General features: G+C 36.3%; 2 protein-coding genes and 1 pseudogene across 2 annotated transcripts; all 3 read right to left on the minus strand.

The window, feature by feature from the left end:
* Window positions 1-2,553: 2,553 nt before the first annotated feature.
* Window positions 2,554-3,973, minus strand: LOC148921408 (uncharacterized; annotated as a pseudogene).
* An 8,238-nt stretch (window positions 3,974-12,211) lies between these two features.
* Window positions 12,212-14,863, minus strand: LOC103321930 (tropinone reductase homolog At1g07440-like). Its single transcript, XM_089042310.1, has 5 exons — window positions 14,742-14,863; window positions 14,360-14,567; window positions 13,945-14,164; window positions 13,698-13,804; window positions 12,212-12,595 (listed from the first exon to the last, which is right to left on the minus strand). The coding sequence occupies exons 1-5, from the start codon at window positions 14,819-14,821 to the stop codon at window positions 12,407-12,409; spliced, it is 804 nt and encodes a 267-aa protein (XP_088898436.1). The 5' UTR covers window positions 14,822-14,863; the 3' UTR covers window positions 12,212-12,406.
* A 7,966-nt stretch (window positions 14,864-22,829) lies between these two features.
* LOC103321940 (tropinone reductase homolog At2g29330-like) lies at window positions 22,830-25,177 on the minus strand. Its single transcript, XM_008223794.3, has 5 exons — window positions 25,007-25,177; window positions 24,569-24,776; window positions 23,933-24,149; window positions 23,710-23,816; window positions 22,830-23,232 (listed from the first exon to the last, which is right to left on the minus strand). Exons 1-5 carry the CDS (start codon window positions 25,108-25,110, stop codon window positions 23,044-23,046), a joined length of 825 nt encoding a protein of 274 aa, XP_008222016.2. The 5' UTR covers window positions 25,111-25,177; the 3' UTR covers window positions 22,830-23,043.
* Between the last annotated feature and the right edge of the window lie 210 nt (window positions 25,178-25,387).

Here is a 25,387-nt window from a genome sequence, read left to right on the forward strand (position 1 = left end):
GATTTTTTGGCGTATATGATCTCGAAGTATAAACAAACACGTTTGACAGTTGGATCATTGAAACTAGTTTCTTAGAATGTGTATGCCATCAAAACAATATATTCACTAACAATTAAGAGTTTATTTATACTTTCGTTAAATATGACATAAGATTTTGTGGTATCCACTAGTGTAATAATTTTAAATTGAAGATCAAATTCAATCATTGTATTCATATAGGGTCAAGGAGTGTAGCGGTAAAAAATCATCAAAATCGGAGTTAAAATAACCGTTAAATGATGATTTTTCATTTATAACCGTCGAAATGTTTTGTCCCGTTATTTGATCTCTGAATGTTTATTTTTTCCGATTTTTTGCGTATATGATCTCGAAGTATAAACAAATAATTTTGACGGTTGGATCGTTGAAACTAGTTTCTTAAAATGCGCATGCCATAAAAAAATATTCATAACAATTAAGAGTTTATTTATATTTTCGTTAAATATAACATAAGATTTTGTGGTATCCACTAGTGTAAATATTTTAAATTGAAGATCAAATTCAGTCATTGTATTCATATAGAGTTAAGGAGTGTAGCGGTTAAAAATCGTCTATTATATGTAAAGATGACGCTTTTTATAAAAAAATCATCGTCTATTGTATGTAAAGATGGACGCTTTTTATAAAAAAATCATCGTCTATTGTATGTAAAGATGACGCTTTTTATAAAACCGTCGTCTATTATATGTAAAGATGACAATTTTTTAAAAAGCGTCGTCTTTTAAAACAAGCTAAAAAATGGCCGCTTAAGTGAATTCGCGCTTGACAAATTTTCTAATTTTCACCCGTCTTTAAAAATCTTATCTCTCATTAACAAGTGTCGTCTTTTAAAACACGCTAATAAAGTCTACTTAAGTGAATTCGCATTCGACAAATTTTCAGATTTTTCCCGTCTCAAAACCTTATCTCTCTCTCCTTTAAACTCTCCTGCACTCTCTAAAACACCCTTATGAAACTCTCTACAAAATCATCAAAAAATCGATATCAATGAAGGAGTTGAGAGATTGAGGTCTTAGCAAATCCATAAGATGTAGAGGGATGTTCTGTATTTGAGAATCAAAGCTGGTCGAAAGGTTTGATTTGAAAGTGAATTCTGGATTAGTCTCTTTGCGTTTTTGGTATGTTTTTTATCTCCCTAATTTCAGATTTTGTCTCTCTTGATTTGTCTAATTTGTTTACATTTTTTATTTATTTCTGGTTTCCTTTTAGATTTTCTGATTTGGTTATCAGGAGATGAGGAGGAAGCTTGCAGATTTATAACTTTTTCTTTTGCAGGTTTTCTATGTGAGTCGTATGTTTTTTTGTTGTTGAAAATTTGCAGGTTCTCAATGATTTTTTTTTATGCTCATTTTACAAGTTTTCTATGGAAATATGGACCAAGGGTAAAATTTCTCTTCCACCTAATTTTATATGTTTATAATCTTAGCTTCTTCTTTTTTTCTCTCTTTGTCATTTTGATTTATTTATAGGGATGATGGAGGAGGCTTCAGTTGTGCATCATTTGTATGTTTGGATGAGGAATGCTTGGATTAGGAGTACGTAGGTCTTGTTAGGAATTATGTTTGTTGTAGAATAAAGATTGGTTAACTATGTAATAACTATTGAATCTTCAAGTTTTATGAAAGAAACTATTTTTGATAAAGCATTATAGTTGGTTTTCTAGTTAAAATCGTTGTATAGCATCATAGGAAAGCAAAAAGCATTATTGTATGTAAAGATGACGCTTTTTATAAAAACCGTCGTCTATTGTATGTAAAGATGACGCTTTTTATAAAAACCGTCGTCTATTGTATATAAAGATGACGCTTTTTATGAAAACTGTCGTCTATTACATGTAAAGATGACGCTTTTATAAAAACCGTCGTCTATTGTACATAAAAATGACACTTTTTATAAAAAAACCGTCGTCTATTGTACTTAAAGATGACACTTTTTATTAAAAAAACCGTCGTCTATTATACTTAAAGATGACGCTTTTTATAAAAAAATGTCGTCTATTGTATCGTAAAGATGACGTTTTTATAAAAAAGGTCGTTCTATTGTACGTAAAGATGACGCTTTTATAAAAAAAAAGGTCGTCTATTGTATGTAAAGATGATGTCTTTATAAACAATCCACGACGGTTTTCATAAAAAAAATCATCATATTTACATACAATACACGACGGTTTTATTAAAAACAGTCTTCTTTCCTTCTATAATTAATGATCTTTACCTCTAAACAACGACGATTTTATTTAAAAATTGTCATTTTTACAGATAAACAATGACGGTGAAAAGCCGTCGTAGTTTGAAATCCAAATAGACAGCAGTCGATTTCACGACGGTTTGAAAACCGAATACACGACGGTGAATTCCCGTCGTCTTTGGCCTTTTTTGTAGTAGTGCAAGTGATATATACTGTACTAGTGTTGTAGCTAGCATGAAATGCAAGGCATGTCTTAAATATTCGAACTCTAGTTTGCAAATCAAAATAAATTCAAGTACAATCAGATCTGCTCAGAGGCAGATAGCCTCACTCCACTCGCCCCCTGGTTCCGATGGATATTCTTGGCGCCCCAGTCTTATCTGAAATTGTTCACTCAAACCAAAATTTGCCATGAGAAGACAAACATGAGTAAGAAGCTCTCCTCCCTTTCTAAGATGTTGAGCGTGTTCATTCCATCCACATTGGCTTGCTGCATAGCACAACATCTCTATCCACACCTTAGCTATCATTTCCCATTTCTCTTCATTTCCCCATCCTTCCTCCGTTTCAAGTGATTGCAACTGTTTTGCAAGCCTACACCCGGTAAACAATACTGTCTTGCTTCTGTCCCCAATCACTATCTCTGGATCCACCTCTGTGTTCACCTCAAGCAACACTTGACAGGCACGGCCTTTTACATTACTACCACTTATGATACATCTTCTCTTCTCAAAAAATTTTGTGGCCTCAGCACAAGTATCGCGGAACCTAATTTTCCCAATTCCCTTTGGCAACATGAAGGGGCGCATCACGAGAATGTGCATCAGGTAATTCGAGACCAACTTGCTGAAACTGTGTTTCGAATCAGAAGTAGGGATCTCCGAATATTTTTCTAGGTCAGTATAGTAGCACAAATCAGTTGTTATGTGCCACAGAAGAATGCTCTGGTCGAAAGGTACTTCAACCAAGCGCCATATCAATTTGTCATCACAATTTGTCTTCTTTAGCACTTGATCACTTCTCCAACTCAAGACTTGGCTAACGTGATGTTCGCTTCAAGCAACTTTGAGTTGCTCAAAGATAAACTGTTTCATTTTGATAGGGACATCCTCTAAAGTTGAATAGCAGTACTTCTCCCAAATGTCATAGGTGCCAATGAACTTTTTGAATTCCAACAAACTTTACGGGCTTCTCTTTTAGACAAAAATCAATGAGATTGAATTGTGTCATGGTTCCGGACCACCCTTTTTCATAGCTCAATTTCAACCGGAATAAGAGATTGCTCGATACATAGGTGGAGCAAGCGTATGTTTATACTTGCTTAACCAATATTGTGCCCAATCTGTGAGAACTAGTGCAGCGACAGCATATAGCTCAAGGGCAATGGCTCCAACAGACAACAAGTAAGTGATAGCCACATCAATGGTTGAATAACGATGCTTATCAATGACGAGACAGAAGACGAAAAATGTGGAAATGCAGCAAACGAGGCTGATGGAGCGGAAAATGATACCTGTGAGAGAATACACCACGTTTGCCTTTGTTTACAGCACATCATACATAAAGCCAAGCTCAATCTCCAGTAGTTTGAAGACGTAATCGAATGGATGGTCGCTGATCATGTAATAGCACCATCGTTCATCATAATGATCAAGGATCAAATCTGCATAGAGACGCTTCAAGATTTTGAATAATTGATAGGCTTCATGGAGAGGTTTGGCTTCAGCAATAGTGGGACAAACTGCAGGTATATGCTAAAATATGAAAACTATAAGAGAATATTTGTTTGTGGGAATTTTCTATGTATTCTTCTCCTTGTAGGAGGTCATATTTATAATACAACAAAACCTGAATGGGCAAGTAAATAATAAATTCCTAAATCTATTTACAGTAGGAAATCAGGAATTAAAGTAAATCAATTACAAATAAAATAGGAATCCTTGGTGTGTAAGGAAAGTAAGTCAATATCCACAAGTCACGCCAACACTCCCTCACGTTGGTGCATAGATGTCGCCAATGCCCAACTGATCCAGTGAATTGTGGAATGCTTTACTGGAAATCGCCTTTGTCAAAATATCCGCCAATTGATCCTCGGATTTCACAAAAGGAAACTGAAACACTTTAGCCTCAAGCTTCTGTTTGATGAAGTGTCGATCCACCTCAACATGTTTAGTACGATCATGCTGAACCGGATTACTGTGCAATGGCTATAGCAGCCTTGTTGTCACAAAAGAGATTCATTGTTGATGTAGGTTTATACCCAAGTTCAGTAAGCAACTTTCTTAACCAAAGAAGTTCACATATCCCTTTAGTCATGCCTCCGAACTCGGTGACTTTGGATAAAGCTACATTACATTCTGTTTCTTGCTCCTCCATGTCACCAAATTACCTCCACAAATGTGAAGTAACCCGATGTGGATTTTCTATCTGTTACATTACCGCCCAATCTGCATCTGAATAACCATCAATATTTAGATGACCATGCTTTGAGAACATAAGTCCTTTTCAGCAGACTTCAAATATCTAAGTATCCAAGAACTGCATTCATGTGGTCTTCACTTGGAGAGTGCATAAATTGACTGACAACGCTCACTGCATAAGCAATGTCGTCGAGTATGTGACAAATAGATCAATCTTCCCACTAACCTTTGGTATCTTTCTTTGTTAGTTGGAACTTGATTCGGATATTCTCCAAGATGATGATTCGAACAATAGAGTGTCCGCAGTTTGCAATCTAGCATTCCTGTGTCATCAACAAGTCCAAGACATATTTCCTTTGAGAGAGAAATATGCCTCACTGCGATCGAGCCACCTCAATTCCCAAGAAATACTTGAGTCCACCTAGATCCTTCATCTCAAACTCAGTAGCAGATAGTCTTGTAGCGTGATATTTCCTGTTTATCATTCCCAGTAATAATCATATCATCAACATAAATTATTAATGCTGTTACCTTCCCTTTCCGATGTTTCAAGAACAAAGTATGATCTGAGTTGCACTGTTTGAAACCATTGTTCTTCATTGCCATGGTGAACCGTCCAAACCATGCACGTGGTGACTGTTTCAACCCATACAATGCTTTTGTAGCCTGCAAACTGTTCCAGTCTGAGTAGTATTATAACCAGGAGGAATGTCCATGTACACCTCCTCCGTGAGTTCGCCATGTAGAAAAGCATTCTTTACATCAAACTGGTGTAGTGGCCAATCCAAATTAGCTGCAAGGGACAATAAGACTCTGACGGTGTTTAACTTTGCAATGGAGCAAAGGTTTCTTCATAGTCTATACCATAGGTCTGTGTGTACCCTTTTGCCACAAGTCTTGCCTTGTATCGCTCGATAGATCCATCTGCATTGTGTTTTATAGTAAACACCCATCTACATCCGATAGTCTTTTTTTCTCGTGGTATAGTCTCCAATGTCCAAGTCTGATTTTTCTCAAGAGCATTCATCTCCTCTTTTATAGCTTGGACCCACTTAGGATCTTTCAATGCTTCAGAGACCTTGGTTGGAATATGGATAGCAGACAAGCGATGCACAAAAGCCTTGAGTGGTTCAGACTTCTCAAGAGATACATGATTTGCAATTGGATACTTGGATGTCTTGCTAATATCAGGTGAATAGCGATTTGGTGGCTTCCCACGATTTTGCCTGAAAGGTAATTGATATCCAATAGTTTTATCCTCTAAATGCACAAGTCTAGTAGGAGTACTTACCTCAAGGATATTCTCAGGAGATTGGTCTGTTGGTACTGTTGAGTTAGAGGGGTCTTCATCTTGTTGTATTTCAGGTGTGAGACTCGGATCAGAAATATCTTCGTATGGATCAAATGTAATTGATCGTTATGAATGGGCGATTGGTCGCAGAGAGTAATCTTGTGCTCCAGACTCGGGATGATCAATTATTTCTGTACATAGGAGAATTTCTTCGTTTTCCAAGTTGCTCAAATTCTGCTCTTCATTTCAGTATCTCCCCCTGAAGCGTAGAATTGGATGATGGGTCATGGAAGAACAGCTCAGATTCTAGAAAGGTCACATCCAAAGTGACATAGGTACGTCGGGTAGGAGGGTGATAACAACGGTAGCCTTTCGATGAGTGGCATAACCCACAAAAACACAAGCGCACATGGATCAAGTTTGCTACGTTGATTTTGTGGAGATGAACGAAAGCCACACATCCAAAGATTCGGTGTGAGTACCAAAAAGAGGGCAGAGGTCTGTGTTGCGCAAGCACCTGTAAGGGAGTTTTAAAAGTCAATACACGAAGGCATGCGGTTGATTAGGTGAACTGCGGTGACAATAGCATCATCCCGGTGATGGCGAGGAACATGAGCGCCAATCGAAGTGCTCGGCGGTTTCAAGAAGATGTCGATTCTTTCGTTCAACACCATTTTGTTGCGGTGTCGAGGACAAGTCGTCTCATGGATAATTCCATGTTGTTGGAAGTAAGTCTGAAAGTCATGATTGACAAATTCTCCACCATTGTCTGAGCGAAGAATCTGGATTTGAGCATTAAACGAGTTTTCATATGTTTGTGGAATGATTGAAACGGAAAACACTTCGTTTTTATTCTTCAAATAAAGCCATGTCATCCGTGTACAATCATCTATGAATGTGACAAACCATCTAACACCAGAGGGAGCAGTGATAGGTGAAGGTCCCAGACATCGAGTGAATTAACGTAAATGGAGTAGTACACTTGTTCGTACTCAACGGGTAGGGCACACGGTGACTCTTAGCCAAAATACAAGTATCACATGTGAAGTCGAGTCCTTGAAACCGAGAATAAATCTGGTATAAGATGCTTCATATAACTAAAAGACGGATGTCCCAATCGACGGTGCCACAACCAAATTTGCTTTTGTTTGCTATCAAAGGGATCTGTTAGCTATGCCAGATCTGAAGTCATTTACATAATATAGCCCCCTCTCTTAGTACCACGACCAAGAATCTCCTTAGTGTGAATATCCAAGCAAACAAAACTCGGGTAAATGAGTACACAACAATTCAATTGTTCAGTAAGCTGACTAACGGACAACAATTTAGTAGATAAAGATGGAACAAGTAAAGTATTAGATAGTGTGAGAGAGGATGAGAGTGCATTACATCACAGATAAGTAACGCCATTGGCATTTGCAATACAGTTCGTCGAGGTTGTGTAGTATTCATAAAATCATCGATCAAACGTCATATGATCTGCACCGGAATCAATTATCCAACTCCTGAATCAATCTTATCGGAAGTATGGAATCCATAACCAGTACCATTATCTGGTCGTATTGCATTGTCCTCGATCTTTAAGAGTAGCCCACCAATCGGGTAGCCATGCAATTTAAAACAAGTCTCACGAGTGTGTCTCGGATCACCACAATATGCGCAATCTAGTCCATGTGTCGGTGTCGTTAGTCGAGAAGTCATAATCTGTGCGGAAGATGCATAGGATATAGGTAGAGTAGGAATTCGGATCGATCTGAGCCGAGGGCTAGAGTCAAAGTCGAAATCGGGATCGAGGTCTGAATCATAGACAAATTCGGGTTGTGGTCATCATCGGAGTTAGGGTCGAGATCGTCTTCGGAGTCGGGGTCGGGTCGTCGTCATAGTCGAGGTCGGGTTGGGGTCGTCAAAATAGGATCCTGATTCAGGATCAAATTGGGCCAAAGTCTGCATCTGTAGGAGCCGAGCCATTTGGGCACTCAACTCAGGTATGGTTGGTTGAAAAGGAGAAAAGGAGTCGGCGGTGCTACCTCCATGAGGGTTGAAAAATCATCAACCCCATAGCGGCGAGGGTTTGAAACTAGAGTCAGCAATTCCAAGATCGCCGCTCGATACCATGCTAAAATATGAGAACTATGATAGAATATTTGTTTGTGGGAATTTTCTGTATATTCTTCTCCTTGTAGGAGGTCATATTTATAATACAACAAAACCTGAATGAGCAAGTAAATAATAGATTCCTAAATCTATTTACAGTAGGAAATCAGGAATTAAAGTAAATCAATTACAATTATAATAGGAATCCTTGGTGTGTAAGGAAAGTAAGTCAATATCCACAAATCACGCCAACACTCCTCACGTTGGTGCATAGATGTCGCCAATGCCCAACCGATCCAGGAATTGTGGAATGCTTTCGAAATCGCCTTTGTCAAAATATCCGCCAATTGATCCTCGGATTTCACAAAAGGAAACTGAAACACTTTAGCCTCAAGCTTCTTGATGAAGTGTCGATCCACCTCAACATGTTTAGTACGATCATGCTGAATCTGGATTACGTGCAATGGCTATAGCAGCCTTGTTGTCACAAAAGAGATTCATTGTGGATGTAGGTTTATACCCAAGTTCAGTAAGCAACTTCCTTAACCAAAGAAGTTCACAAATCCCTTTAGTCATACCTCAACTCCTTTGGATAAAGCTACTACATTTCTTGCTTCTCCATGTCACCAAATTACCTCCCACGAATGTGAAGTAACCCGATGTGGATTTTCTATCTGTTACATTACCGCCCAATCTGCATCCAATAACCATCAATATTTAGATGACCATGCTTTGAGAACATAAGTCCTTTTCAGGTGCAGACTTCAAATATCTAAGTATCCGAAGAAGCTGCATTCATGTGGTCTTCACTTGGAGAGTGCATAAATTGACTGACAACGCTCACCGCATAAGCAATGTCTGGTCGAGTATGTGACAAATAGATCAATCTTCCCACTAACCTTTGGTATCTTTCTTTGTTAGTTGGAACTTGATCCGGATATTCTCCAAGATGATGATTTTGAATAATAGGAGTGTCCGCAGGTTTGCAATCTAGCATTCTGCATCAACAAGTCCAAGACATATTTCCTTTGAGATAGAAATATGCCTTGCTGCGATCGAGCAACCTCAATTCCCAAGAAATACTTGAGTCCACCTAGATCCTTCATCTCAAACTCAGTAGCCAAATAGTCTTGTAGCTGTGATATTTCATTTATCATTCCCAGAATAATCATATCATCAACATAGATTATTATTACCTTCCCTTTCCGATGTTTCAAGAAGTAGTATGATCTGAATTGCTTGTTTGAAACCATTATTCTTCATTGCCATGGTGAACCGTCCAAACCATGCGTGGTGACTGCTTCAATCCATACAATGCTTTTAAGTAAGCAAACTGTTCTGAGTAGTATTATATCCAGGAGGAATGTCCATGTACACCTCCTCCGAGTTCGCCATGTAGAAAAGCATTCTTTACATCAAAGTGTAGTGGCCAATCCAAATTAGTGCAGGGACAATAAGACTGACAAGATTTAACTTTGCAACTGGTGCAAAGGTTTCTTCATAGTCTATACCATAGGTCTGTGTGTACCCTTTGCCACAAGTCTTGCCTTGTATCGCTCGATAGATCCATCTGCATTGTGTTTTATAGTAAACACCCACCTACATCCGATAGTCTTTTTCCTCGTGGTATAGTCTGCAATGTCCAAGTCTGAACCTCAGTGAAGGGTGTGAGATCTTTTCTTGGCTCTGATACCATGCTAAAATATGAAAACTATAAGAGAATATTTGTTTGTGGGAATTTTCTATGTATTCTTCTCCTTGTAGGAGGTCATATTTATAATACAACAAAACCTGAATGGGCAAGTAAATAATAAATTCTAAATCTATTTACAGTAGGAAATCAGGAATTAAAGTAAATCAATTACAAATAAAATAGGAATCCTTGGTGTGTAAGGAAAGTAAGTCAATATCCACAGTCACGCCAAGCAGATATATGGAGCTTCAGGGATCATAGAGAAAGCTACAGGCTCTCCTCGACTTTGTATGGAATAAACTTCAGTGGCAAACTCAGCATAATCACTTTGGTTAGGGGGTGGGAGCAACAGCTCCCTAAATCTCTCACTGCTTGCAGAACGCAGGACCCAACTCATGGTAAGCCATACTTGATAATTGGGAAGAAAACCCTGAAACAAAAATCATGAAAAGGAAAGGTATTGCTAGTGCAAGAGAGAAGGAAGCTGGTACTGAAAAGAAGAGAAGAGGCTTGCTGTCCATGACTGCAAAAAGATGTATAAAGCGGCTACAGCCTGCACAAGTAAGCCCAGGAGGTGAGGGAGCCTCAGCCAGAGAGCTCATTGTCCTCCAATGAGTGAAGCGAAGGGGAAAGCAGTGATGGTGTCTGGGCCGCCAAGGTGAAGCAGAAGAAAGGGTACCCAGAAAACCATCAGGATTTGGCATAAAAAGGAGAATGCTGTGGAGAAATGCATGCTCAATCTTTGTGGAACTTTCTGGATCATTATAGAAGGGAGGAGAAGATGGAGAACTATCTCCTTGAAAGCTGAAGGGATATCATGCCGAGGGCAACAGTTGCAACCCAATCTGCTGATAAGATTAACTATGTAACTCCCTAATACTGTCCAAGTGACAATTCTGATCCAGGGTTTTGCAATGTACTTGCGTCGATTTCCAAAGAGTATTTAGCAGGATTTGTAAGCATAGGCTGCTTACAACCATTACCCTAACGTTCCATTCGCTCCATAGTTTTCCCACACTTTCTGGAATAATTTGCACCATCCTTCTTCTAATTATCATAATTATTTAATAAATTGCAAACTCAAACTGGTGGGAAGGCAACTAAACTTCAATGTATGTAGTTAAAAGAAATGAAAGCTAACCCAGTGCCTTTGGTTCCACCGGTGTCAAGATCAGTCAATCCCCTGAAGAAGAAGAAGAGACCATATCCTCTCTCTGTCTCTGCCATTCACATCTCATCTCTCTCTCTCTCTCTCTACTCTATCTACTAGCACTTTTCTACTAGCACTTTTGCTCAATGATTTAATCATGTCAATTATTGGGGTTGTATTTGGGGGCCCAGGAACAAGCTGTGTGGCAGCACCAGATGATGCAGCAAAACAGAACAAATGCATTTAATTTTTTATGGTTGAGAGATGGTTGGGAGAGTTGGATGAGCACGGTCCAGATTTAATCGATTTTCATCAAAATCATGGCCGAATTAATTACAATGTAACGGTTTAATTTGGATCGAGTGTCACAAAAATCACAGAAGAAACCGAACCAACCTAATTTAAGACATTTTGTTCGGTTTGGTTCGCCTAGTTTGCACCTAAGCCCAATTCTTTCTCCTTTACATTTTTTTTTAAAGATTGTTTGCTCAATTACAACAAGAAAATTCACAACTTGCTACCTTTTTTTTTCTTCTCATTTTCTAGCACATGAAACCATCCTAAAACTCAACATGTCATAAAACTTCAAAGTTCAATAACTAATATAGCTAAAATTCAAATATCAATAACTTCAAAGTTCCATTAAACTTCAAATTCAACATTCATATCTAGTTAAAATCCAATGAGAAGACTACAAGCGTATAATAAAATAAAAATAAATAAATATACAAGTAAACGCTCCAATTCAGTTTAGGCCAACTTGCAAAAGCTCAAAACCAAATCAAACCAAATTATTAACGGTCCAGTTCGGTCTTGAACTTATATTTTTTTGTAAAAACCAGGCCAGATAATCACATTTTGAATCAGTTAGTTCAATGGGTTCATCCGGATTGATGGCCACCCCTATTTGAGAGTATTGAAATTAATTATTGGATTTCTTTTCTGTTTCTGAGAAATATAATGAAGAATTTTACTAGATTTTTATTTTATTTTAATAAATAAAGTTGGAGAAAAATCTTTGGCCCCGTTTTGAGTTTTATTAAATGAACGTGTTATGTTCACCTAATGTTTGAGCTGGCCTGGCCAATGTAGATGATGGTACATTAATTGTTAAAAAACGGACGAAAAATAATGGGAGTTTCACTAAAACACCCAAAATGGGGGTTGAAATTATAAAAAAAACCCAAGCACTATTTAAACATATTAAACACACTCAAAACTCATCATTACACACACTCAAAACTCATTTATAAACACACCCAAAAAGTTGACTTTGAGGTTGATTTTGGGTGTATTTATATGTTTAAATAGTGTTTGAGTTTTTTTATAAATACATGTCTAGAATTAGGTTTATTTATAAATTTGTAAAAAATAAATTACATAAAATTGATGCCAAATGATCATTCATCATCTTATCATTTATTAAAACATTGATGCCACCTAAAATTACAACACACCCACTTTATTAGATGGATCAGTTGGTTTTTATCTGACCTCAAATGTATGCTCCTTGGAAGAGGACCATTTCCAAGTCATGCTCCTTGGAAGAGGACGCCATTGACAGTCATCCCTCCGTCAACGCAAATAGTTTGGCCAGTTATGTAAGAGGCCGCGGGTAGGCATAGAAATGCCACCAAGGCTGACACCTCTTCTGGCTCTCCAGGGCGTCCTAACGGTGTTCGAGAGTTGATGATCTTCGAAAGATTTTCGTTGGTGAGAAACTGCATGTATAGAAAATAGAACCGATAGGAAACATATTTAGTAGCTGCTAACTTCCAAGCTTGTTAGGTATAAACATAATCTATATATATAAAGCAAAAGGTAGAGAATGGTGAAACATTCAAAATATCAGAAAATGCCCTTGGTTAATTCACATTAAGAATTGAAATTAGGGAGTTTCACTAAAACACCCAAAATAGGGGCTGAAATTATAAAAAAAACCAAACACCCAAAACATTTTATGAACACACCCAAAACTCATTATTACACACACTCAAAACTCATTTATAAACACACTCAAAAAATATTCAATTGTTGATTTTGGGTGTGTTTCTATGTTTAAATAGTGCTTGGATTTTTTTATAAATACATGTCTAGGATTGGGTTTATTTATAAATTTGTATTGAAGGTATTAATTAAATGAGGATAATATAGTAAATTCATTTTTTTCATATTAAAAAATTAAAATTAAAAAAAAATCAAATAATAGGTCCTACTTTTATGGATAACTACCTATGTTATCTTTTCTTAATTCTAAAAACAAAAACAAAAAAACAAAAAAAACCAATTGACGCATGCTTGAGCATGTGTCAAGGGGCTAGTTTTCATAATCTGTCAAGCTCTTCAGCAAATAAGACTACATATACCAATTATTATCGCAACTTTTGAGTACAGTTGAATTTTCTACTTGTTTCAAATAAATGAGAATATAAAATGAGCTCAGATATGAATAAATGAAATATTGCCGCCTCAAGTTAAGATAGAAGATGTTGAGATAATAGCTAGTACTTTTAGGCCTAGTCGTACATTGCCAGTTCTTTTCTTTCACTTTTGATCCCAATTAGAGCACATGCTTAATTTGGATGTGTGAAGTGATCATAACATGGGGCCAAAAAAAAACCCCATCTACCTATACATAAAAATAAAAAAATAAAAAAAAAGAGATATTATTCAAAAACTCATTTTAGCATGACATATTATACAAAAACTCATATAGAACCTATTTGGAGTGAAAAATCCAAAATTAGTCACTTGTTATTTTCTAATTGGTTATTAGTGAAAACCTACAAAAACACGCACATGATCTGGATATGATCATCTTACATGTTCAATGAGGGGAGTTTTGGTGAACCCAGGTGCAACACTATTAGTCCTTATGTTATCTTTTGCCCACTCACATGCCAAGTTTTTGGCTAATTGATTCATTGCTCCTGAAAAACAAAACAGAAAACTTCAACATTTAAGGTAAATTCTTCAATTGCAGAACACAAAGTTTCTTGGTTTTTTTCTAAGTACTAAACCCTATATTATATATATATAAATATGTGTGTGTGTAAGGAAATCAAGGCACCTTTGGTGGCAGAATATGCAGATCCAACTTCCACCGAAACCACACCAGCAACAGAAGACAGAAAAACAATGTTGCCGGCTCCTGAAGCTTTGAGCAGAGGATGTGCAAGTTGGCAGAAGTGATAAGCAGATTCAAGATTGGTACTCATAAGAAATGTATAATCTTCAGCTGTGAACTCCATCGTTGGTTTTACTATGCTTGTTGTTCCCACATTGTTTATCTACACCCATTCCATTCATTAAATTTGCATGCCTTAATTAACTCAAGGTTCAGCAAATATACAGTGAAGTAACTCTACAAAAGAAATTGCGTCCATTTTGTTTTTGGTTTTCGGCGTTTACTTTTTTATTATTATAAAAGAACAAGAAAGCAAAAAGTGATCCTTGGTACTTAGAACTTACGGTCTTGTACTTACAAGGATGTTAAGTTTTCCATCAAACAATGACGAGACTTTGTTTATAAGCTCCTCTCTTTGGGTTCTTGACACCACATCACACACTGAACCAGTGACTTGAAAACCCTTCTTCTCCCATTGGCTCAAGCAGTCATTGAGATCAACTTCATTCCGAGCACAAGTATGAATAGTCGCACCTAGCCCTGCCAATTCTTCCACTATAGCGTGCCTAATTGCATAAACAATTTAACATAAAGTATTAAAAACTAATTGGTACCTGATAATTTATTTTTATTTATTAAAAATAAAAAAAAATAAAAAAGGAAGAAGATAAACGGGAGAATTTGGAGAAACAAAGAAAATTTTGCATGCATATGAGGAAGAAGAAGCTAACTAAACTAACCCAATCCCTTTGGTTCCTCCAGTAACAAGGGCAGTCAATCCCTCAAGAGACCATCTTCTCTCTCTGTCTCTGCTACTCATATCTGATTCTGGATCTCTCTCTCTCTCTCTCTCTCATCTATTAATGGGCTTTTATAGTTTTATCATCAGTATTGGGTGGCGGACAAGCGGTGAGGTGTACGTGTCAGCTGATGGTGCAGCAACTTGTTTATTTTGAGTGCTGCTTTTGCATTGCTAATTGACAGAAATAAGACATTTCAAAAGACAATTGGGACCATAATTAAGACATTTCAAAAGACAATTGGGAACTTTATTCCATTGCTGTCATGTCATCTTATTTTCACACATAATTAAAGCACAAGCACAAGCACTCGGGTATTAGATCATTCAGATAGATCAATGGTCTTTATTAATTTGCTCTAAAAAAAGAATAGAAGAACAAAGAAAAAAGAACTCAAGCGTGGCTCTCCTATTAGCAAACAAATAATACAACTATTTCCAAGTCATATATATGCTCTTTGGAAGAGGAAGCCATGAATGCTAATTACTAATTAGTGATAAAACACCACAGCACAGTGTTGGTGTAAGTGGCTCGATATAACTATAGGCTTAAAATTCTGGATATAATGCCAGCACTCAAGAGACCATCTTCTCTCTCTGTCTCTGCTACTCATATCTGATTCTGGATCTCTCTCTCTCTCTCTCTCTCTCTCTCTCTCTCTCTCATCTATTAATGGGCTTTTATAGTTTTATCATCAGTATTGGGTGGCGGACAAGCGGTGAGGTGTACGTGTCAGCTGATGGTGCAGCAACTTGTTTATTTTGAGTGCTGCTTTTGCATTGCTAATTGACAGAAATAAGACATTTCAAAAGACAATTGGGACCATAATTAAGACATTTCAAAAGACAATTGGGAACTTTATTCCATTGCTGTCATGTCATCTTATTTTCACACATAATTAAAGCACAAGCACAAGCACTCGGGTATTAGATCATTCAGATAGATCAATGGTCTTTATTAATTTGCTCTAAAAAAAGAATAGAAGAACAAAGAAAAAAGAACTCAAGCGTGGCTCTCCTATTAGCAAACAAATAATACAACTATTTCCAAGTCATATATATGCTCTTTGGAAGAGGAAGCCATGAATGCTAATTACTAATTAGTGATAAAACACCACAGCACAGTGTTGGTGTAAGTGGCTCGATATAACTATAGGCTTAAAATTCTGGATATAATGCCAGCACTCAAATCTTCAGCTCATTGATGTCTCAGACTCTCAAAGGACTGGACTGGTAATAGGAGAGAGAGAGAGAGTAATTGAAATCAGGTGTGCTGCACCCTCCAACCCAGCACAACATTAAATTTGGAGATTGAAAGCCTGCAACTACCACATTAAAGAGAGAGTAATTGAAATCAGGTGTGCTGCACCCTCCAACCCAGCACAACATTAAATTGGAGATTGAAAGCCTGCAACTACCACATTAAAGATAAAAAAAAGCTACAATTCATGAAGAAAGGAAAGGCAAGAAGAAAAGTAGTTGTGGTTAGGCAGTGAAAAATGGGAAACATGAAGGGCTTGTTTGTTACACAGTGTCTTGGCATGGACTATGCTTAGAGATTATCTTGGCTTGGCTTGACTTAGTCTAAGTTGGATAACACTTATCCTGCGTTTGGTATATGCTTGGACTAAGACTATATATATATATTTTTTCAAAACTATCTATATATATGCATATATGTATAAATACATATATTATGTATGTGTATATATGTATTTTATAATATATATAATATATATGTATAACATACATATAATATATATATATATATGACATATGTGTATGTACATGTATATATATATATTATAATAATATTATATATATATATATATATATGTGTTTGTGTGTTTGTGTAGGTGTATATATATTATAATATAATATATATATACATATATAATGTATATGTGTATATATGCGTGTATATGTATATTATAATACATACATGGGTATAATGTATATACACATATATGTATATATACGTATATATATGTATTATAATATAATATATATATATTACATATATACACGTATGCCATTATTATAATATTAATATGTATATGTGTATATGGGTATATTATAATAATAATATATGTGTACATATGTATATGTATATTATATACATATATATGTGTATATATATACATATATATATATATATATATGTGTGTGTGTGTATATATGTGTATATATGTACATTATAGTATATGTGTATGTAAGTATAGTATAATAATAATAATAATAATAATATATTATTATTATTATAGTAATATGTGTTATTAGTATTACAATATAATATATGCATTTTATACATTGGTGAGCATGAGACTAGTTAATTCTTCCTTTCTACCAAGGTCTTAAATATCGATAGTTTCGGAAATATCGGTGGTTCAAAAACACAGAAATATATATGGAAATATCGGGAAAATATAGATATCGATAAAAATTGGATAAAAACCACGGAAATTATGATAAATACATGGAAATTTTTAATGAAACTTTAGAAGAAGTTTATTTAGTCAATCATCTATTATTTTGACACAAAAAATTGGAAGGAAATGCATTGCATAGTGGGTTTGTGTGATGTAAGTTGATTATATTGCGACATGATAAACTCTATGACTTAGAAAATCTGAAGTAATTAACGAAAGAGAATTAAACACCCTTTAGTAATTTATTTATCATTTTTTAGTACAATATTTTACACTTTATAAATTGCATGATAAGATACATGAGTAACCTTATTTCACGTTATTCACTGGACATGGTACGCGTTATTATATCTATTAATTTATCAAAAATTGAAAAATAATTAAAGATGTAAACCAACTTGATTTGTCATGAAAATTAGGCACTTTACCATGCTTAAAAAATAATAGTGAAGATTGAAAATTAACTAAGAACATAAATAAATTTATCCAATGAAGAATTAAATAGGAAATAAAGAAAATGATTATAGAAATTTAAGTAACTAAGCAACAATTTATTTCACGTTATTCATTAGACATGGTACACGTTCTTACATTTATTATTTATCAAAAATTGAAAAATAATTAAAGATGTAAACTAATTTGATTTTTCATGAAAATTAGGCACTTTACCATGCTTAAAAAATAATAGTAAAGATTGAAAATTAACTAAGAACATAAATAAATTTATCCAAGGAAGAATTAAATAGCAAATAATGAAAATGATTATAGAGATTTAAGTAATTAAGCAACAATTTGAAGGAGAATTTAGTAATGTAAGTACTTATAATGAATGATAAAATAATCAATAACATTAAATGGATTAAATAGAAAAGAAATAAATTATATTAAGTAATTAAGTCACATTTCCCACTTCCCAAGTACTTTCACGTTTCACTACCTCCCTCTCCCACTTCCCAAGGTTTTTTTTTTTCCTTTTTTTTGTCTGAACTTCCCAAGGTTGCAGATACACGCAACCTGCCTTGTCTCTCTCTTTTGGGCATTCACCCATCTCTCCCTTTTTATTTTATTTATTTATTCCTCTTCTTCCTCTTTCGTTTCACACACACACACACACACACACACACACACACACACACACACACACTCTCTCTCTCTCTCTCTCTCTCTCTCTCTCTCTCTCTCTCTCTCTCCCTCTCTTCTTCTATCTCTCCGTCTCTCTCCCTTTCTTTCTCTTCTTCCTCTTCCCTCTTCTCTCTCCTCCATCACAATCCAAAACAGTAAAACATAAAGACTCACTCCATACCTTTTTTCCCTCTTCTTCCCTTCTCTCTCTCGCTCTCATCTATCTGCTTTTTTTTTTCTTTCTTCTTCTATCTCTCCGTCTCTTTCCCTGCTTCCTCTTCCCTCTTCTCTCTCACTTCATCACAATCCAAAACAGCAAAACATAAAAACCCACTCCATAATATTTTTTTTTTCCTCTTCTTCCCTTCTCTCTCGCTCTTCTCTTTCTGCTTTTTTTTTTTTTTCTGAGTTGAGTTAAGATTAAGTTGAGAGATAGAGAAATGCTGAGTTTCGGAGGCTGAGGGATTCATCCTGAAGGCTAAGTTTAATTTTGTAAATTCATATCGCGATATTATCGTTAATATTGTGATATATTGTCCATTTAAAGCTGCAACTTGAACGAAAATATCATTACTAAAATATCGGCGAAATTATCGATAAATTGACGATATATATATGTATGGAAATGCACTAAAATATCGCTGCCCCAAAAAGACGAGGCAAAATTATCGATATTTTGTTCTATGCTTTCCACATGGGTTTAGTAATCCCCTCCTAAGAAGGTGTTTTTGGTGGGCCTGGTATTAGCAATCCTATCTAAGACTATAATTAGATGAAACAAATATGGTACTAAATTTAGTCCAAGCCAGGCCAAGTCAAGCCTGCGTAACAAACGACCCCGAAGAGCGTAAAGAGGGAGAAAGGAAAACATGCAAAATTAGGGTTTCTCAAATTGGGATCTTGGAATTGGAAGAGGAAAAAAAGAAAATTAATGTCCTCATCTGAGAGAGAGGAGGTGCAGGGGTTGAAAATTCGAAGCATCAATTGCAAGGATACTTTTTCTTACTCTGATCAAACTTATCCGAGAATCGAGATGTGGGCAATGGTTGATAATCATTTGCCTGAGCCCTACCAAAAAGGTTAATGATTCGTATGCGGTGTGTGGATTGGCCATTGCTGTTTTCAAGCACGCATGAGAAGAAACCACAAGACAGTTGAGCTTTTCGAGGTTTCTTCGTCTAAGGGGAGTATGCTAGTTTCTTTATCAAATTTTTGTCCTGTTGTGTGCTTTTAGTGCTATCTGAAACCTCGATTGTCTTGCTTATTAATTGCTGATTTTCCATGTTTAGGTTTATTGATCTTGATTCTATCTCCCCTAAGTAGTACCTTGTTGTTCTAGTAGTTAGGTTCTGTAGACACTCAAAAATATCTTCCCACGAGTCTTGAGCCACAAGGCATTGGGGTTCGTTTATCCAATCACTTAAGTCTCTGTTTACTATTTATAGGATGACCCTTATAGATTCAGCATTGTGCTCTGCGTTTGTGTTTTCCTGTGCTTACAATCTCTGTGCGTTTACACCATGAGTGCCCAACTTAATGCCAGTGCTTCTCACAACAACAACACGAACCCTGTTGTGGTGAATAAGGGCATATTCACCTTTCGTGTTGATAAAAATGAAACTAGGTTCACTTCTGCCTTGGCCTCTAGTGTTTAGAACCACTTTGAAAACTACTGTCTGGTTGGCAAATTTTTTGGGAAGTTTGTGCTTAGGAGAGTCATTATGCATCACCTTAAAAATGACTGGAAGTGCCTTCAAGGGGATGTCTCCATCGACCATATTAGGAGGGAGTGGTATAAAGTAGAGTTTTACTATGAGGAAGACATTAGGTATGTGCTGGAGAACAGAACTTGGTTTGTACAAGGACAGATCTTTGCTTTGAAAAGGTGGTCTCCGGAGTTCTCCCCTTTCCATGCCACGGTGGACTCCATCTCTAGAGTTCTCCCCTCTCCAGAGTTCTGTTGCCTAGAAGTCTATTTTGGATGCTAGATAGGTTTTGTAAAAAGGTCTGAGGTGGGTGGTGGGAAATGGTGGTTCTATTCCTTTCTGGACCTCCCATTCGATTTTGCCTTTCCCTCTCCTAGACCTCATTCCTGAGCACAAAAGAGGCCTTTTAAATCTTGATCAAAAAGTATCGGACTTTATCACAAACAACAACTAGGACAAAAATAAACTGTCTCAGGTTTTAGACGATGATCTGATTGACAAAATCTTAACTATCCCTCTGCCTAGATCTAATCTGTAGGATAAAATGGTTTGGGGTCCTAACCCAAATGGATCTTTCACCATCAAAAGTTCCTACAATATTCAGATCTAGGAGTGGCCATCCTACCCTCAAGCTGATCTGCTTAAGAGAATGTGAAAGCTCAATATTCCTCCAAAAGTGAAGATTTTTGTCTGGATGCTCATTCGAAAAAGACTACAAGTGAGAGCTAGACTGCACAGATTCATGCCTCATATTAGTTCTGCTTGCCCTATCTGCTAGAACCAATATGAGACAATTCAACACATTTTTATGGGCTGCAACTTTGCTAAGGAGGTTTGGGGATGCTCATCTGATATCCGGCCCTCTCCTTCACAGACTGGTGATCTGTATAGATGGCTTTCATCGCTGGGTTGCTTTACTCCTAAGTCTGATCTGGACCTCATTTCCAAAACCCTCCTTATCTGCTGGCAAATCTAGGAGGCAAGGAATAACATGTTGTTCCAAGGTTTTAAGCAGCACCCGGCTTGTTGTATCTATGCTACTGCAACTATGGGTTTGGATTATTGGCAACTTAATTCATCTGTCCAGAAGGAAAAAGATATTCCCATGGTGATTAAATGGCATCCCCCTCCCACTAGTTGGATTCAAATTAACTTTGATGGGTCTCTCATGAACTCTCAAGCTTCCATAGGCTATGTCATCCGGAACTGCTATGGCCACGTCCTTCTAGCCAACTAACATTAGCGAGAATTCCATAAATGCAGTTGAAAGCGTTGCTCTTCGGGATGGTCTTGCTACTGCTATTGAGAGGGGTTGGGATAGTATCTTAAAAAAAGCAAGCCCCCCTTGGAGCATCCAACATATTATTCAGGATATTTGGTCCTTTACTTCTTATGTCGCCTCTATCCATTTCCAGCATGTGTTCAGGGAGGCAAACTTCATGGCTGATGCGGTTGCTAAGCTAGACCATGGGTTATCAGCGCAAGTTTGTTGGGAGCTTGGTCTTCCGTTATCAGTTTGCTCCCCCTTTTATTTCGACATCTTTGGGCATTCTTGCCCTAGGGGCTTTGTTTTGTAATCTCTTTTCCGTATTTAAAAAAAAAAAGTAAAAAACTAAATGGCTTGATATAAGCTATGATGTGTAAGTCCCACATCGGAGAATAAAACAATAATATACCGTTCAAATATATAGTGGTCCACTCCTAATTGCATTGAGGTCTTTTGTGATAAAATCTCACACCTAGAGGTCTATTGAGACTTCTCCCTCCTAGATGGTTAAGGTGTGGACAATATCAGTGCTTGATTTGGATAAGTAATAGACTGTTATTGGGCCCATTGGAACAACACACTAATTAATTTTCTCTTACATCCAACCCACCACCTTCTTTATCTATAAATAAAACCCAATTTCTATAGTTAAAAACGCATGCCTATGATCCAACTCAGCAAGTTACTTAATCAACCTCAAAATCTGATTTATTTTACTTTTTAGATTCCAAAAATACTTGTTTTCTTTAATTAAAACATTTTTTTTTTGTAAATTACGTATATTGATGACCTTTCCTATTGAGAGGGATGATAGCACACTAAACTCACACACACTATACGGATGCTAGGACTTGAACCCAGGACCTTGCCTAAGGGAGTAAATACTCCAAATCACTACACTAGTAGGTCCTTTGCTTGTAAATTACGTTTTTGTTGTAGTTGTATCATGGGAACATAAGTATAATCCCTACAATTGAGGAAACAAAATTTAGTCAACTTTATTAACCTTTTTTTTTTTTTTTTTTTGGTAGGAGTAATCTGTTATAAAATAATTTAGGGATTAAAAAAAACAAAACGGGATCTTAATATGCTAGAAATAAGGGATTATTAATTAAAAATTAGGGAGTTAATGACATGCTTGAAAATAAATTACAATGGCATATATTGTAATTTAGTTAATAAAACTATGACATATCTATATTACATGGCAAAATATTTTAAAATTAGGTTTTAGACAAAAATTTATATATGAATGGATATATGTTTAGGATATAAGAATTACAAGGGCCTACATCTAAAGGACCCAAAAATAAAAAGGAAAGAAGAAAAACAGGGGAGAATTTGGAGAAATAAAGAAAATTTTGCATGCATATGAGGAAGAAGAAGCTAACTAAACTAACCCAATCCCTTTGGTTCCACCAGTAACAAGAGCAGTCAATCCCCATATGAACGTGTTATGCTGGCCTGGCCAATGTTGATGATGGTACAATAATTGTACAAAAACGTACGAAAATTAAAATTTAGATACCATACTATTAGACTAAATGATCATTAATCTTACCATTTAGTCGTTTATTAAAACATTGATGCCACCTAATTTTTACATAAAATTACAGTATGCACACTCACTTTATTAGATGAATCAGTTGGTTTTTATATGGCCTCAGATATCTATCCTATTAATATATATATATATGCATACACAGAACCATTTCCAAGTCATGCTCCTTGGAAGAGGAGGCCATTGACAGTCACCCCTCCATCGACGGAAATAGTTTGGCCAGTTATGTAAGAGGCGGCCGGTAGGCACAGAAATGCTACCAAGGAAGACACCTCTTCTGGCTCTCCTGGGCGTCTTAATGGGGTTCGAGACTTGATGATCTTCAAAGATTTTTCGTTGCCGAGAAACTGCAGGTTTAGAGAACAGAACAGATATGACACATATATTAGTAGCTGCTAAATTCCAAGCTTGTAAAGTATAAACATAGTTTTCATAATTGGTCAAGCTATCCAACAACAAGACTCGAGGTACCAATTATTATCCCAACTTTTGAGTACCAACTCATGTGTGACACATACAATGAGCTCACATGTAGGTAAATAAATACTGTCAAATTAATTGGAATAATAATTGGTACTTTTGTTCCTAATCGTGCCTTCGGGGCCTCAGCATGAACTGGCAATGTTGCAGTGCCTTTTCTTTCCTTCCATTTACTTTTGATCCCACTTAGAGCATGCTTAATTTGGTGATCCCCACTTTATTAACATGAAACTGATCATGATATAAAAAAAAATTTGAAAAAAAAAAAAAAAAAAAACCATCACAATGCTAACTAGTTAGAAATACATAAAAACAAGCACATGATCTGGATATGATCATCTTACATGGTCAGCGAGGGGAGTTGTGATGAACCAAGGCGCAACACTGTTAGTTCTTATGTTATCTTTTGCCCACTCGCATGCCAAGTTTTTGGCTAATTGATTTATTGCTCCTGAAACACAAAACATAAACGCTTCAATCGCAGAACACAAAGTTTCTTGTGTTTTTTTTTTCTTTCCAAGTCCTAAACCCTATATATTATATATCTGTGTAAGGAAATTAAGGCACCTTTAGCGGCAGAATATATAGATCCAACTTCCAATGAAGTCACACCAGCAACAGAAGACACAAAAACAATGTTGCCGGCTCCTGAAGCTTTGAGCAGAGGATGTGCAAGTTGGCACAAGTGATAAGCAGATTCAAGATTGGTACTCATAAGAAATGTGTAATCTTCAGCTGTGAACTCCGTCGTTGGTTTTGTTATGTTTGTTCCCACATTGCTTATCTACAAATATGCAGCAAATATGCAGTGAAGTGACTCTAAATTAAAAGAAAATGGCGCTTTGAAGGACTTGAACACAGGGAGGCCTTGTTTATTAGCTCCTCTCATTGGTCCTTGCATTCTACCTCATTTCTCCCATGCATATTTTTAACTAAAACCGCGAAAACGAAAACACTCACCAAACAGCCCTAATTAAACTTTTAGCTAATACCATTTTGATCTAGCTACACAGTCTTCACTTTGTTGAAAGGGGTCTTGGAATCAAATTTAATGGACGAGAAGATAACCGTTTATTGATGTCTGCTACAAAAGCTAATACCAGTTCAATTTTCTCTGTGACAAAAAATCCTTAATAAAACAGTAAGCAAGCAAAAAAAGTGATTTTTTATACTTAGAATTTCATCACATTGTCCTGTACTTACAAGGATGTTAAGTTTCCCATCAAACAGGGATGAAAGCTTGTTTATAAGGTCCTCTCTTTGGGATTTTGACACCACATCACACACTGAACCAGTGACCTTGAAACCCTTCTTCTCCCATTGACTCAAGCAGTCATTGAGGTCAACTTCATTCCGAGCACAAGTATGAATAGTTGCTCCAAACCCTGCCAATTCTTCCACTATAGCATACCTAATTACATTAACAATTTAACATGAAGTATTAAAACTAAGTGGTACCCATAATTTATTTTTATATATATTATAAATAAATAAAACGAAGAAGAAAAACAGGTGAGAATTTGGAGAAGTAAAGAAAATGTTGCAGCATATGAAAATTGAAAAGATTAATTAATGGTCTTTTTCCAAATAGAAAGCATAATAAGAAATTAATAAGAAGAAGAGAAAGCTAAGTAAACTAACCCAATCCCTTTGGTTCCACCAGTAACAAGAGCAGTCAATCCCTCAAGAGACCATCTTCTCTCTCTGCTACTCATATCTGATCTCTCTCTCTCTCTCTCTCTCATCTTTTAATGGGTTTTTATAGTTTTATTATCAGAATTGGGTGGCCATGACAAGCGGTGTACTACGTGGCAGCTGATGGTGCAGCAACTTGCTTCTTTTATTGGTCTGAAATGCTGATATTTCTAGTGGACTGTCATTTATAACTATGATTAGATGATTTGGCCGAAGACAAACTCTGCATACATGTGGAATCTCCTTGTACATGAAATTTTTTACTTTTTTTTTTTGTAAGTACAATTATTGGTGCAGACATGGGCCAAAGCCCGAACAAATCCATAG

This window comes from Prunus mume, linkage group LG1 (genome assembly GCF_029339155.1).
Source record: "Prunus mume cultivar Tortuosa linkage group LG1, ASM2933915v1, whole genome shotgun sequence".
In the NCBI taxonomy this organism is placed as follows: Eukaryota; Viridiplantae; Streptophyta; class Magnoliopsida; order Rosales; family Rosaceae; genus Prunus; species Prunus mume.

Bases quoted from the DNA above. Each gene is read 5' to 3' on its own strand.
- LOC103321930 (XM_089042310.1), bottom strand. From the start codon at position 14,821: ATGAGTAGCAGAGACAGAGAGAGAAGATGGTCTCTTGAGGGATTGACT. The intron at 14,165-14,359 runs GTAAGTACAAGA...GAATGGGTGTAG, and splicing joins ATGGAAAACTTAACATCCTT to ATAAACAATGTGGGAACAAC. The intron at 13,805-13,944 runs GTGCCTTGATTT...TTTGTTTTTCAG, and splicing joins TGCATATTCTGCCACCAAAG to GAGCAATGAATCAATTAGCC.
- LOC103321940 (XM_008223794.3), bottom strand. From the start codon at position 25,110: ATGAGAGAGAGAGAGAGAGAGAGATCAGATATGAGTAGCAGAGAGAGA. The intron at 24,150-24,568 runs GTAAGTACAGGA...GCATATTTGTAG, and splicing joins ATGGGAAACTTAACATCCTT to ATAAGCAATGTGGGAACAAA. The intron at 23,233-23,709 runs GTAAGATGATCA...CTAAACCTGCAG, and splicing joins CAACTCCCCTCGCTGACCAT to TTTCTCGGCAACGAAAAATC.